The sequence below is a fragment of the Neolamprologus brichardi genome, chromosome 14 (genome assembly GCF_056152115.1).
Source record: "Neolamprologus brichardi isolate AB-2024 chromosome 14, ASM5615211v1, whole genome shotgun sequence".
NCBI classification, from domain to species: Eukaryota; Metazoa; Chordata; class Actinopteri; order Cichliformes; family Cichlidae; genus Neolamprologus; species Neolamprologus brichardi.
Window position 1 is genome coordinate 34,360,562 of NC_142117.1, and position 15,882 is coordinate 34,376,443.

The following is a 15,882-nucleotide window of genomic DNA, read 5'->3' on the forward strand; positions in this document are numbered from 1 at the left end:
AAAATACTGTAAATCTGTCATTTTCCATCTCAATCAAACATCTTTTTGCCATTTCAGCCTCATATATATGGGATTGACTCTGAATTGTCCATAGCCAATCCCCAAATGGATTTTCCAAGATAATAGACAGCTGTATGATCTGAGAGATTTGTGATGTAACTATAAAGAGGCTTCTATCAAAATTGCTGAAATCAGCCCTGATATTGATGTCTAATGGAGCAGACCTGATGTTAGTTTCACCACACAAAGGAAAATAATATTAGAAAGAGGGGGAAAAAATTCCCAGTTGACCAGATGTGTGCGCGCTCATCAGTCTGCAGCAGACCAATAACCGTCATGGCGGCTTGCCATTGAATTCTCCCTTTTCCATCACCGAGGAGGGAACTGACTGAAAAGACATATTTTTTCAATATGGAAATGTGTTCTCCCTGCGACAGACTGGCGACCTGTCCAGGGTGTACCCCGCCTCTCGCCCTATGACAGCTGGGATAGGCTCCAGCGCCCCCCGCGACCCTGAAAAGGATAAGCGGAAGCGAATGGATGGATGGATGGATTGAAATTTGTTCTATTTTTCCAGTCTCATTGTGAAATAATGGCTGTTTGCTTGCCTCTTGACTTCCTATAATAATTAATCATGTGAAACAGCCCAAATACTTAGTTGTCACAGTTCACTGCTCTCTATATTTTCATTTGTAATAACTGGACACAATGAGAAGGTAATTCATTTTCGGAGGTTCAAATCTCAAAGAAGGCGACGATGATTTATTCTTGTTCTCCCTCTTTTACTGACTCGCTCTTATTTTCTAGCACAAACTTAAGCGGTGCAACATTGTTTCAGTGAACTAGCTGAAAATGATCCAAAGTGGCAGCACGTGGAAACGCAATGCAAGTGCAACAAAACAGCAGCAGTGAGCATCACATGAGCGATTATGAACACATTAGCAGTTTGAAGGTCAGAGGATAATGTACAAATGTGGAATCTCAAGAATGATCGTGGCAGAAAAACACAAAGTGGAGAACGCCCCTCTCAAATATGTGCAGCCACACACACACACACACACACACACAGCAGTTTAAGCACAGCGTGCAGAAAATAATGTAGATTTATGTGGAAGCTCATAAACCTCCTCCAGACGTGGCGAAATGATGGGTGTTCACTCAGCCGACCCCCCACCATCTGTCAGGAATTACCAAAAAGCACGCACCTTCAGATTTAAACTGCAATCTCTCCTTTCAGGCTCCCTGTTTGGATGTTTTTCTCTTTATTTCTTTTTTTGTATGCAGTTCAGTCCAGGGATCAGTAAAAAAACATTTATTAACCACTTTACTCATTTTATTGCATTGTATTTTAGATAAACTGGCCATTATAAAATGAGCAATTTCTCCTATTGAGAAGTTGAATCATGTACAATCATGAGTTTCCACCCTCATTTGAAAATATCTGAAGTAAAAAAACTGAGTAACGCTGGCACTGCGCTTCCATGCTGCAGCTTCTAAAAATAAACAGGCACTGATTTGAAAGAGTAATTAAGTCTTTAAACATATCACTACAATTCACTTTCCTCTGATGCACTCAGGTCGTGTTAGTTTCACTCGTAAATCTTCAGTATGATGGCATGAGTCAGGGCAGCCACTAGAAAAATAAAGAGGAACACATCACATCTGTCTCCTTTCAATCTCACAGAGTGGTTGAGCCTCCTGCTCTGCATCGACTGTCCTATTGATTTTTGCAATGAAATTGAATGAATACCGGGTGGGAGGACAATTATGCATAAGTGGGAGTGGGAGGAGACTGACTGAGCTTTCGGAAGTCTTTCACGTACACTCTTAGTGCTACTGGGTTTGCAGAACTCTGCATAGGACGACTTCTTCTAGGACGTCTTTTTAAAGATTTTAGAAGTTAACACTTCAATCGGAAGCCTGACAATGAGATTTAAGATGAATAAATATTAGGTTTGTTCTTAACAGTTATGAGTCACGTTATACTTTTAGTTCACCATAAAACTAAATATAAAATGACATATATACATAGTGTTGTCAAGAGTTAATTGGCTGGCTTTCCTCGTCATACAGGCCATTTCATTCCAAGTGATGTTAAACTTATTTTCCTTAATCGCAGAAGGAAAGAAAGAAACGATCAACATTAAATGAACTATGCTCTTTAAAATTCATTATTATGAATTTTTGAATGTACATTATATTTTAAACTTTCAAAAAAAGTGCAAAAATCCATTGTACAAATACATACAGTGGGGCAAAAAAGTATTTAGTCAGCCACCGATTGTGCAAGTTCCCCCACTTAAAATGATGACAGAGGTCAGTAATTTGCACCAGAGGTACACTTCAACTGTGAGAGACAGAATGTGAAAAAAAAATCCATGAATTCACATGGTAGGATTTGTAAAGAATTTATTCGTAAATCAGGGTGGAAAATAAGTATTTGGTCACCTCAAACAAGGAAAATCCCTGGCTCTCACAGACCTGTAACGTCTTCTGTAAGAAGCTTTTCTGTCCCCCACTCGTTACCTGTATGAATGGCACCTGTTTGACCTCCTCATCTGTATAAAAGACACCTGTCCACAGCCTCAACCAGTCAGACTCCAAACTCCGCCATGGCCAAGACCAAAGAGCTTTCGAAGGACACCAGGAAAAGAATTGTAGACCTGCACCAGACTGGAAAGAGTGAATCTACAATAGGCAAGCAGCTTGGTGTGAAAAAATCAACTGTGGGAGCAATCATCAGAAAATGGAAGACATACAAGACCACTGATAATCTCCCTCGATCTGGGGCTCCACGCAAGATCTCATCCCGTGGGGTCAAAATGATCATGAGAACGGTGAGCAAAGATCCCAGAACCACACGGGGGGACCTGGTGAATGACCTGCAGAGAGCTGGGACCAAAGTAACAAAGGTCACCATCAGTAACACACCACAACGGCAGGGAATCAAATCCCGCAGTGCCAGACGTGTTCCGCTGCTGAAGCCAGTGCATGTCCAGGCCCGTCTGAAGTTTGCCAGAGAGCACATGGATGATACAGCAGAGGATTGGGAGAATGTCATGTGGTCAGATGAAACCAAAGTAGAACTTTTTGGTATAAACTCAACTCGTCGTGTTTGGAGGAAGAAGAATACTGAGTTGCATCCCAAGAACACCATACCTACTGTGAAGCATGGGGATGGAAACATCATGCTATGGGGCTGTTTTTCTGCCAAGGGGACAGGACGACTGATCCGTGTTAAGGACAGAATGAATGGGGCCAAGTATCGTGAGATTTTGAGCCAAAACCTCCTTCCATCAGTGAGAACTTTGAAGATGAAACGAGGCTCGGTCTTCCAACATGACAATAATCCAAAACACACCGCCCGGGCAACAAAGGAGTGGCTCCGTAAGAAGCATTTGAAAGTCCTGGAGTGGCCTAGCCAGTCTCCAGACCTCAACCCCATAGAAAATCTGTGGCGGGAGTTGAAAGTCCGTGTTGCTCGGCGACAGCCCCAAAACATCACTGCTCTTGAGAAGATCTGCATGGAGGAATGGGCCAAAATACCAGCTACTGTGTGTGCAAACCTGGTAAAGACCTATAGTAAACGTTTGACCTCTGTTATTGCCAACAAAGGTTATGTTACAAAGTATTGAGTTGTATTTTTGTTATTGACCAAATACTTATTTTCCACCCTGATTTACGAATAAATTCTTTACAAATCCTACCATGTGAATTCATGGATTTTTTTTTTCACATTCTGTCTCTCACAGTTGAAGTGTACTTCTGGTGCAAATTACTGACCTCTGTCATCATTTTAAGTGGGGGAACTTGCACAATCGGTGGCTGACTAAATACTTTTTTGCCCCACTGTAGTTTACTGTTTATGAGCCATAGCAAGCACATTATGATTATTATCATTGTGTACATGCTAAAATAAACCACTAATTAGGACACTTTGCCACTCAGTGTTTTATTAACCCATGTACGACTAACAGGGCCAAAAACGCACGCATAAGGAATAGTCTGTGGAATCCATGAAATCCACGAGAACATGTTTACTGAGGAGCGGCAACACTCCTGCTCTTCGTCACGCTACCATAAGGTGGCGCCAATGTTCCGCCACTTGAGGCACCAGAGCGGCTTTTACAGCCTGATGATCCATTTAGCTGCAGTCAACCTTTTAACCAGTGTTAGAGTAAGAGCCAGAACAGCCTATGTACACTACCGGACCCTGCATGGAAAGCAGGTGTGCGCCAACAACACCTGCTTTCCATGATTTACTCTTTAAAAAAAGAAAAGAAAACTGTGTCTATTTCAAGTGAAAGAGGGAAAACAGGCTTTTTAAATTAGGAGACTGATTATAGAATTACAGGATTAAATATTTATATCAAATTTAAGACCTTTTACACGTTCTTAGTGGACTATTCAGCTGACTTGTGTCTGAGCTGCTCTTGCCTCTTGTCCTTAAGTGACTACATAACATCTTGGACAACAGGGAATTCCAGGCTTTGGTTCCAAAATGAAGAAAAAAATCTTAGTGGTAACTTTTTCCATAAGAAAACTGCATGTGGGAGTCCAAATAAGATTTGCTGTTGGCTAAAATGAAGCTTTTGCATTTAGATTAGGACGCAGAGGGAAAACTGGGATATTGCAGGAATCTTATCCTTCCACGTTGCATGTGTTGCTCGGGAAAGTTTGTGGCAACTGCTTGAAGTGTTTGGTCAGTACCCAAAGCTGTAGAGGAGTTTGCACAACCAAATCTCTAAAAACCTTTTCCTTAACATCTGCTCATAGACCCAACCTAATAAAAACTCAAGAATGCCGTTAGTCTGTGTGCTTTACTGCTTATGGGGTTACTTCACTTTTTCCATATGCAGCAGCAGCAGCATGGGCGATCTGGCTGTGCAGGACCCTCAAAATCCTGCTTCCAGCGAATGTTGCCTCTGCTCCAAATATATAAATGTCCGTGTCGAGCTGAAACTGTGCTACAGTTCAGATGCTTGCTGCGGCTCATACAGTTAGGTGCCTGCAGCATCCAGGCCTTTTGTACCTCTGAGCAGTTCCTGTTATTTGTGGTGCGGAATCTGTTTCAGACTGCAGCTTGGGATCCATCTGCCTTGGATTTGCCACGTATTTCCAGAGCAGGAGTCTGGCTCACCGGTGTGCTTCTCACGTTGATGTGAAATAGTGTGAGTGGCTGCTCCGTGCGCGTATGCTTGTGCGTGTGAACAAGCAGGACAATGTCACCTTGACTACAATCTACAGGAGGCACCGAGGACGATCGGCATCTGTAGAGCTCTGGACGGAGAAGGAGAGCGGGGGTTGAAGATATTTACGCGTCTCTCTCTGAGTGTGTGTGTGTGAGAATTTGCCAAACGTGTGAGTGTGTGTGTGCGTGAGAGAGGGAGAGACAGTGAGGCGGGTATAGCTCTCTCACACAGCTCGCAGTGCTGGAGGATCCCTCTTCAGACCCAGGCACAGCGACGCAGAGATGTCAGGCGCAGCACACACAGGTGGGTCATACAGAGCAGCTGAGGGGACAGGTGGGCCTAGCTCAGGTTATGTAATTCCTATGCTGTCAGCTGTGTTTTTAATTATTATTATTGCATAAAATTGTTGCAAGACTGACAAAAATGTGAAAATAAGAGGGGGGAGACCTCTTCTTTTTTTTTTTTTTAAATACAAATAGACTGAACAGGCCTACAGTCTGGCCAGGGTCATCTGGATTGGTCCAAGCTCTCTGGACACAAAAATCTGGCAAACAATAACAAATATGAACAAAACAGATTTTATAAAAACCCTTCTTATTCATGTCATTCCTTCTTAAGTAGAAAAAAACACCCTTCATGCTCTTGCCAGTTGAATTCCACTCGCTGATTGAAATTTAAGGGAGAAATCAGCTGCAGGTTTCCACGTGTGTCCGAGGCTGCCTGCCTCGGCCTTTACAGACCTTCAAACAGCCGCAGCGGGACCTTCAAGCTCCCGCTTAGCCATAATTGCATTTGCCGCTGTAACGGAGTAAAAACCCGCCGCCGCCGCCGCATCCTTCGCTCTCCGTCACGTGACTCCGCCGGCAGAACATATCCGAGTCCTTTCCGTTTTTCTGGACTAACGCAGCCTCCAGCTTCGGCCAATCGCGTCTCGGCGGAGGCGTCTCTCTCTCTCCCTCTCTCACTCCCTCTCTCAGTTTTTCGCTTTCTCTCGTGATGCTTTCACTTTCTGTCGAAAATGAGTGATTCTGAGCTTCGCGCGCACTCAATTTTGTCCGTTTGCTTGAGCGCATTACGCATCGTTTCTCTTTGGCTTGTTTAGCTTCGGCTAAAGCTTTTGCTTGCTGTATTTCATTTAACCTCATTCGGTGCAACTCAATTTGAGTCTCGGATCACGAGATGGTGAAAAGTGTTGTAACACAGCGCGGCTGATTATTCATAATTAATATAAAAAGTTGTTTTTAAATAACGTGCAGATTTTGCAAAGTGGAACTTTTGTCCCGTGAAATGGGGAACTGAACAAAGTAAAAAGCAACAATTATTTTTGGTAAAACGTCGGAAATCCGAGGGTGCAGAAAACGAGAAAGGTATCACGAGGCCCTGTGACGTCAGCCGCTCCCCTGCGCTTCCTCCAGCAGCCAGTCAGCGAAGGGATGCTCTGAACGCAAGACTGCAGCATCTTCACCGAGAGAACGAGCAGGACAAAACGTCTCTTTCTCTGTCTTCCTCCAGCTCCGAATCTCCGGATCCTTCTCACCAACCCGTCACCCCTGGGTGTCTTCGCGACTGGAGCCAGGAAAGGATAAGAAGAACGAAATTCTAATAGCCTAAGAATCGGATTTTTTTTTTCTATTATTGTTATAATTGCTTCACCGATCACCCTTTCCTTTATTCTCTCCTCGGCTGATTTCGCCTCTTTGCGCTTTGCGTTGTGTTTTTGTTTTGTTTTGGTTATTGTTCCGTTTCGCTGGTTATTGCAGAGGAGCGCCACCATCCTGTACCGCCTGACATGAGTACTGGTTGCAGCGGAATGATACACATATCCTAGCCCGCTTATCTGAAGGTTGATGGAACTGTGACGCTCCACTGGCACGTTTTTAGTAGCCTAGAAGTCGCTCCATCTGCAGAGGTCTCCCGTTTTCTCCCTCTCTGAGCCGCTCCAGCGTTTCTTTCTTTCTGCCCCTGCGCAGCATCTCTCTGTACGCACGGCGCACCACGGAGAAACGCGCAGCTAACCTACCCCGTTCGTAGGAAACAGGCGTATTTTGCAATTCCTAAATCGCTTTTACCCTCTCCAAGGACTCATCTGCACGGCTACGCTGCGTAAAAAAACGGAAAGGGGGGATTTAAACGCAAACGCAGCCTAAGCATCCAAGAGCAAGCTCGAAAATGATGGCCGGCGGAGCAGTACAACAAAACGGCATTTTCTCAAATCCTCACCATCACAATCAACAACCACACATGGAGTCCGATCCCCCGGACTCACGTAAAAGACCCCTGGAGACCCCAACGGAAGCCAGCAGCACCAAACGTACAAACACGGGAGGTAAGAGCGGGGATGCGGGAGCTGTTCGGGTTTCGGTGAATGTTGCTTCGTCTTGAGGCAGGCAGAGAGAAAGGAGAGCAGGTTGATCTGATTCTTGATGTGCACCGTGGCGTGGTGGAAGGGCAAATTCACACATTTAGGGAAATAAAATAAAACGATACAGGGCAAATTTTAGGGAGACCGTCTTTTTTTTAAATTATTCGCTTCGTCGTAAGCGGCAGTCATTTTCCATCAGTATTAAAATAATCACGGGTCGCCGCATTTGATGGAAAGGAAACAATGAGAGGGACTTGAGGGTGGGGGGTGTTATTTGGAGGGAAGCCGTCGCTTCCCCTCTTGCACATCCTGGATGATTTAGCCTCTTTACATCAGCCGAATTGGGTGTTTTTATTGCGTCTTAAAATTTACGCGCAGCCACAGCGGCCATGCTGGAGCCAAAATGAGGATGTAAACAAGTGAAAGCCAGATCAGGCTAGTGCGTGATCGCAGGGTCTCATCCCGTCGACGGATGACCTTGTGATAATCTCACACATCAGCCACCATCGCCGCTTTGTGTACAATTACACAAGCGGATAAACAAGCGGACTCATATTAACAGCAGCCCTGTGGCGAGCTAGGGAAAACTGGGGGAATCCAGAGCAGTTTAGAATGCGACAGTCTGTGTTAATGCAGTGTGTCAGGGAGAGGATATTTTGTATCATTCATTGTTGTCCTGATTTTAATATTCTGCGGCTGGAAGGGAAAGCTGATTTCTTTTCCACTAATTTCTTCGATGAATGATTTCTTCATTATTCTCTGGTTTGATGAAATATGGATATGTCACCATGGTAATCACCATATTTGGTTTTTGTTTACATGCTGTCATGCGCCAAGCATTCCCATCATTACAACCATCAGTAGCCTATCCTGGCCATGCACCCTATCATGGACATTTGGACATACAATACACCTTTAAATGTGCTATTTATACTCAGCGAAAAGATGATAAAGGTTTAGGAGACTTTTTAAAATGCTGCTGGAGATTCTGGGAGTATGCTTAAATAATTAGATTCTATAGGTTTTAATGGGACCTGATCTTTTAGTGCAGAGAGTTCAATCTGACTGATTGTGAAGACTGAATATTTGTAATGCCAGTTAAACTGATTTGAAGACTATTTATATGCTTAAGGTTAAGATACCTAACGTGTTCTCTAATGTGGAGTTTGTTAGAGTTTAGTCCTAACTGTAATTCTCACCAGGGCCTTAAAGATTGCAAAACAGCATTTCAAATTTTAGCTTTAAACTCTGAAATGTCTTCAGTGTTAAACTGAATTCCCTGAACAAACAGAACAAAACAAAAAAAACACCCCAGCGAATGTAATTTTCATTGCAGGTAATTCTGCCGCTATATTAAAGAGGAACCTCCATCGTATTAGAGAGGGTGAGCATGACTGAGCTGTGATTGTTGGCCTAATTTCTCAGTCTTGATTTGAAATGGTCAGAAGATTTGGCTTCGCTCAGTTAGCGCAACTGTTATGGCTGCTGTAATACGATCTAAACATAAACTCTCGCAGATCCATAGGGCTTAAGTGCCCTGTTCCTTTTGGATGACAATGACAGGTGGCATCATGTGAAATTTGAAAACAAACTTGTGTTTAGTGCGAGCTAAGCGACAGACTCCTCTGGATTACTGAAATTCATCTTCTGGTAGATTTTTGCATGACTTGGCCCCGGTGGGAAAAAAAAATCAGGACGGCCATTTATAACAGATTCTTCAGGTCCCACCAGGAAACATGACAGCCATCCTCGGGAGTAATAATTAGACAGCGAGCGAGGAGAGTCCGACTGAGGAGGTGTGAGCTGCAGGTTCGCCAGCAGTGTTTAACTCCAGATCGATGCAGCACTCAGAGCACTAAAGGCTCCTCCTCACTGTATGTAAAAAGCCCAGGCGGCCCCTCTGGGGACTTTCTTCCTGCCTGCGTAACACTCAGGCCGCTTGTCTATTTAGACAAATGAAAAGGTTGGAACAATGATGATGATGATGAGACAGCTAAACAGAGTCAGGCAGAGGGGACGGCTGCAGTGCTGCCAGGTCAGCCAGCAACATCAGGCCGATGATCCGATAGCATTTGGTTGAAAATGAACAAGTAGCTCCTACACACACACACACACACACACACACACATGCAAAACTACAGCAACAAAGAGGAATCAGAGCTTGGTTGTGGGTCTATTGCACTGACAGTAAACTCTACTCTGTTCTGAAAATGCATTTTTGTTTGAATTTTAATCAGAGTATTTGGTCTCGGTGATTTAAAGCTAGAATTATCTGGATCACAGCGTTGAGCCTAACCTAGATTTTTACTTGGATTAAGCTACGCAAAGTGTTTGTATGCCTGGCTCTTGATGGAGAGAAAACATTCACCATGTAACGGCTGATTTTAGCCAAGCAGAAGCTATATTTCTTCACAGAGAACATGCTTTTGTATTTGATAGTTTTAAGCTGCACCCACGCTGCAGTTGTAAATTTAGAAATCAAAGTGGCGCTAAGAGATCATAATAATGGTTGTTTTTATGTATGATTAGTTTACACCACACACTCCCCACCCCTGTGCTTCCTCTCTCTGTAGTGGCCTTCCTGCAGCCCCTATTTGAAACTGAAGGCATTGTATTCCCTCACCAAGAAACTGAGACTCATGGTAAGAGCGACTTTGATTTTGATCTTCTACCTGTTTTATAATCTTTACTGTGAAATTCTGATTCACAACACAGACTTAATGTGCAAAATCCTGGAGTAAATAAAAGATATAGGGCCTTTAATGAGGTGATCCGACTGCTGCAGGGCCTGATATTTAAATAGGATTTAAAGCAACATTTAACACCCTCATATCCTGCTCATGATTCAGGATAATGCATGCTGATGTTTTTTATATTGTATGTTACCAGTTCCATAACATTCATTGTCATGCTTTTTATACAAATCCAGTGTTTCTTTTGTCATGATGCTCAACATTGCTGCTCAGATGATGACCTTTGACCTCATGCTAGCCATGCCATCAAAGCATTTGGGTTTACGACCGCCGATGTATTGTTGAAATGTTCATTCGCTGTTCACTGTGGTTAAAGTGTGCTGCAGCGTGCAGCTGCTGCTGGGTAAGAGATGCATGACAGGAAGACTGAAGCTTTATTGAGTAGACCTAAAAAAAAAGAAGGAAAAAAACTTTTTAAATCAAAGAAATTTATCTTTATTAGAGTTTTAAAATATTTAAAAAGTCTTTTTTTTTCCTCCAACAGCTGCAGCTTATAAATATGTCCAGATGTAGGTTTTAATGCCAGGGCATTTCCATTCATATCAATCAGATCTGCTGCGTTCATTAGAAGCGAGAGAATGCGTTCGGGTCAAAAATGATGAGAAAAGATGGACCTGGATTTTTCCAGTGTCCAGGGTTTATCCAGATATCTGTGTGTGCGTGTTTGTGTGTGAGAGGGAGTGAAGAAAAAGGCAAACGACAGGAAGAAGGAGCTGGTCTGCTGTCAGACTGTAGATAGGACAACATGGGACAGCTATAGCCCTGCAGGTCATAAATCACAGCTACGCCTTATAAAAAAAGCTGAAGGTCTTAAAGACGGAAAGATCAATGAGGAGCTGCAGTCGCTGCTGTTCACAAGCTCCCACCCCCACCACGGCTTTAATCCACCAGCCCGAGCCCATTCTTATCTCTGCGCCTCCCCTCACCGCGTCCAGCAGGGTTCTTCTGGATATTAAAGAAACTCGGAGTTCCCTTTTATCATGTACATATATGATCAGAGACGTTTAATGAGCTCATTCACGCTTAATCCGGTTTCCTATGTTTAAATAGATTATTTACAAAGACGGGCTTGATCGTGATGAATTCAAAGGATAAATATCTTCCAGTAGTTTCATGATTTATACATTTGGTGCCACTCAGGGTTCAATATTTTAATGTGTTAATGTGTTTTGGTCTTTTCCTATCATTTAATTGTATATATATATATATAATTTGAATGAAAAATCCTAAAACGAACAAAATAGGTCTGGAGTCAAACGCCAGAATTATTAAATCATGTTAAACATCTTACTAAATCATTGTAATTGTCAGCAATTGTTATTCACTAATATTGTTTACATAGCTATGTGTGATGTACGGCTTTACATTTAATTTTTTCAGCTTAGCTGTAAAAGAACTATACTGTTATTAATTTGAACTATTTGTAGCCACTTGAAAATAGATCCATAACTCACTAAAAAGCTTTTTAGAACATGAAATATTTTCCGGTGCTTCATGTAGAGAATGTTCTTTGCATCATAATATTTTATCAAAGCGTCCTGGAACTTCCATGTTTTTCATTCATTTTAATCCAAGTAAGATGTAGCATCCAGCACCATAGGTTAAAGCACCGGATCGATTCGTTTGGGCTAATGCAAAGAACCAGTACGTACAAATACCCAGGAACAGCCTTTCAGTCTAAAAGAAATGACTGTGATTCAGTCCGCTGAAAACAAATGCAGCTTTCAGGGGAAAAAACCTGCTTGTATAAGCCATTAAGAAGCCTTACGTAAGCACAAACCAAATAAACTGGAGTGGGTTTTTTTTGTTTTGTTTTTTTCATTTTCATGTAGGTGATCAGGAAACCAACATGTGACTGTGTGGGAGGTGTGCAGGTTTATCAGCTTGGATGAGTTTGCTGACCTTGGTGTGCAGAGATTCTCAGGCCTTTAATTATAAGCCTTTAATGTTTTTTTCTTCTTTCCCCTCTTTTTTCCTTCCTTGTCTTCTCTCCTGCCTTTAAGATATAATACATTCATTTAGTAAATGGATGGACTGGCAAGCAAGTGCTGGGAAGAAGGAGGGGCTTAAAATGCCCTTGCCAAGTGACATTAGGGGACTAGATGAGCAGTACACTCAAAGCTTTCTGTGTGTGTGTGTGTGTGTGTGTTATATGTTCGACTTCAGGTACAAAAAGCAAAGATGAAGTTTAACATAAAAGATGAGGTGGTGTGTAAATGATATGTTGCGCTGCATGCGCACACTTACAGTAGCACACCCAGAGTCAGACTGTGACTCGAGCCTTGACTATGTGAGACAAGGCCCTTGATGGTATTGATCTGAGTGTTTTCTGTTGCTCCTGGAGCTGAGCTGTGCATCCTTTTTTGGGCCATCCTTACAAAGGAGGACAGTCTTCCTCGCATTGATCGTCCGTCTGCTCGAGGAGGAAGAAACCCCGACACCACCCGGACCGAGTTTCACTCTTAAATTCAGCTAAAACTGCTTCGCTCTGAGCCAGATTGAAGAAAATAAGCTCATGTTTTAAATTAAATATCAACACGTTACAACTGTTGATGCTATCTTACAAAAATATGCACAGTTGTATTTTTTCCTGCCGTTAAACTCAAGCTGATATTTTTGGTAAATATAACAACTGATAGCGCTCCCGCTCGTCCTTTAGCGCGAGAATCAGAACACAGCGTTCTCTGCGACACGCCTGTTTTGTTCACTCGTAAGCGTTCCTCGCCCGCTCCCTCTCCTCTCTCCTGGGTTCATTCGTTCCATCTTCCTCTCCTCTTCATCCATACTAATCATGCTCTATTCAGACCATCATGACTCCACTCTCCTCCTCCTCCTCCTGTCCTCCTTCACCCTCGTCCTCCCATCATTTCATCCCCCACCCACTCCCCCATCATCAATTGCTGGCTGCTATTGACGACGCTCACTCGGCAACTGTTTCCGAGGCTGTCAATCGATTTGGAGCCGCCATCGACTTGAATCTGCCACCGGTAGCTGCAGTTCTCCTTCTCCTCTATTCTCTCCTCTTCTTCTTCTTCTTCTTTTTTTTTAAGCCACTGCGTCAAAAAAAAAAAAAAAGCAAAGAAGCCATTGTACAGGGTGGGGTGAAGGCACTGAGAGGTGCTAATGTTCCCACAAAGGGAAGCATGTGATTGGTTTAGCGAGACATCGGTCACAGCTAGCTGGTCGCTGATAGGTGAGGAGAGCTGAGCGGCGATAAATATGGATGAGGGAGCGATGAAAGGGCCGATGTAGGGAGGACAACTGGAAGGGCCCCCCTGCTCCGAAATAGCCTCGGTCTATGAACAATACACACCACTTTTCACACACACTCTGAAGAGAGAGAAAGCAGGCGGCTTCGGCTATCTTTGTTAGCGTCGCCGCCGTGTCTGCTTCGATTTCTACGCAGACGCCCTGATCACAGCACATATGGAGGCAGTATGCAGGCATTTGATTGGTTCTCCACAAATCGCTATTCAAACTGAAATTCTGCCGCACGATGTTTGTCTTGTCTCAGATAAGCTCTTTCAGGCACGTGATAAATCGGTGGAGGGACCCATTCTCTTTCTATAATTATTTGCCTCCTGCAGGTGTTGCTCTAACGCAGGCGTCTTTTAAGTTTTATAATTTTGTAATTTATTCTCATTTTTGTTGCGAACTTGTTTGCATGTAACCCGAGCCCCTCCGGCATCATTTTTAAATTGAGATGTTGCTTCTCTGCAAACTTCTGCGCGGTTGCTGGCACAAAAACAAATGAGAGTATCTGCATGCTGCTGGCGTTTGAATCGTCTCGATGCCTTTAGGGATGTTCGTGTGCGATTTTTTTGGATATTGACTTCAAACTTTAGGTGTAAAAACTTTATGAGACATTGATATGTTCTAAAGCGATCAATTAAAAAAATGTGCTGCGGAGATGTCAGCTAAAATGAAGGACGCAGATGCTGGAGTGAAATGAAAGAAAAGGTGAAACAGAGACATTTCCTCCTGCTCGCCTTCCTCTGTGAGTTCTCTGTGTTTATGAGCGACGACGGCTATCTCTCAGAATGAAGACAGCTGGTCAGAGCCTCACTGCTGGAGTGCTTTACGTCTGTGTGTGTCTGTGTGAATGTTTCCTTCCAACAAAAGAGAAGAGGACTGGAGGGGTTGTGTTAGACAAAGCCTGCCCCCCTTAACTGTCCCTGCTTAGAGGAGATGAATATTTTCCAAGTCCCCAGAGCTGTGAACCTCCATACCAGAGCCCCCCTTTCCCTCATCCAAGGCTGTGTTCACACTGCTACACTTAAGATGTTTCCCCCTCACGTGGGTTTCATATTTACATTTGACCCATATCATTTTCTAAAGACAGATTGGGGTATTTGGTACTGATATCTGTCATTATCGTTGGATTTTCAGAAGTTCCCCTAGATATTTAATCTCGTCAGAGTGGAAAATGTATCTAAAGGGGGATTGAGGCCATTGTTGTATTGGAAAATTAGTTGCTGGAATCCAGATTAACCCCTATTTTTATGCTTGACTTAATTCTGATTAAACCCTTCACATAAAGGTATCAAAAAGTTGTGGCTCCTAAATTATAGACATATTTTAACCATTGAAATAAGAAAAAATGCATTTTTTTTTAAAGTGAGTGTTTAGTGAACCTACAAATGAAATTAAAAACAAAATAAATTTGACTTTTAATTTGTATCAAATTTGCAACATTCAGTTTATTCCATTACAAATGTTGTTTGATTTATTTTATTTTTTTAGGGAGGAAAAATCAAACTGATGACGTAGAAATGTCAAAAACTCACAAAAACTAATGTATGAAATATGACACACTTACATAACCTAATTTACATTTGATCTTTTTAATGTTTAAATCCAAGAATTGGTTAAGGAATTAACATTTTCAATTTTTAAAATCTACTAATACTGATAATTAGAGATTCAGGTTTCTGAAACTGAATTACAGCAAAGCAAAAACATCAAAACGTGTTGAAAAAGATGGAGAGAAAATACTTTTCTTTTAAATAAATGAACATCGATCCTACAATTGAAGACTATAACAGATATATCTATATACTTGAAATCTTTCTATTGTTTTCGTGTTGGTTATATCAGAAAACCTCGCTTTTTGTTTGAGGGATTTACTGACAAATGTCATTCAGCACTGTAACATTCATAACTGTGATTCTTCAGCTAGAGTATACTCCAATCATGTCATTTCTGTAACAACAAACCTCTTAATTCTGAATCATAACAGCCACTAGTGTGCATTTTCTGAATTTCCAAAGCCTTTGATCAGGAGCTCTCTACATACTTCCAAAAGTCAGGTTTTTGCATAATATTCATAGCAGAATATGACCAAGTATCAGGGGAGTAGAGCACAAGTGCCAGAAGAAAAGAGCTACCAAACACTTACAAAATAATGAAATGACTGGACATGTAATTTATAAACTAAAACTTCAGTTAAGTGGTGACGTTAAGCGTGCTTGTTTGAGTGAAGCGTTTGAGGGAAAGTAACAGAATACGAGAAAGGCTTTGTGATCTTCAACCTTCCTACCCTGCCTGTGCAGGCCTGTGGACACCAGATCCTGGG

The 15,882-nt window shown here is 42.5% G+C and overlaps 1 protein-coding gene across 2 annotated transcripts in view; it reads left to right on the plus strand.

Moving 5' to 3' along the window:
• The first annotated feature begins 6,602 nt into the window (after positions 1 to 6,602).
• nova2 (NOVA alternative splicing regulator 2) overlaps positions 6,603 to 15,882 on the plus strand; it is a 94,324-nt gene continuing 85,044 nt past the window's right edge. The window contains exons 1-2 of one of the 2 annotated variants that reach the window (XM_035914075.2): positions 6,603 to 7,518; positions 10,128 to 10,196. In XM_035914075.2, coding sequence (XP_035769968.1) covers positions 7,362 to 7,518; positions 10,128 to 10,196 — 226 coding nt within the window. In that variant the 5' untranslated portion in view covers positions 6,603 to 7,361. The remainder of the gene's footprint in view (positions 7,519 to 10,127; positions 10,197 to 15,882) is intronic. The other variant, XM_006805197.3, reaches the window with a different exon arrangement.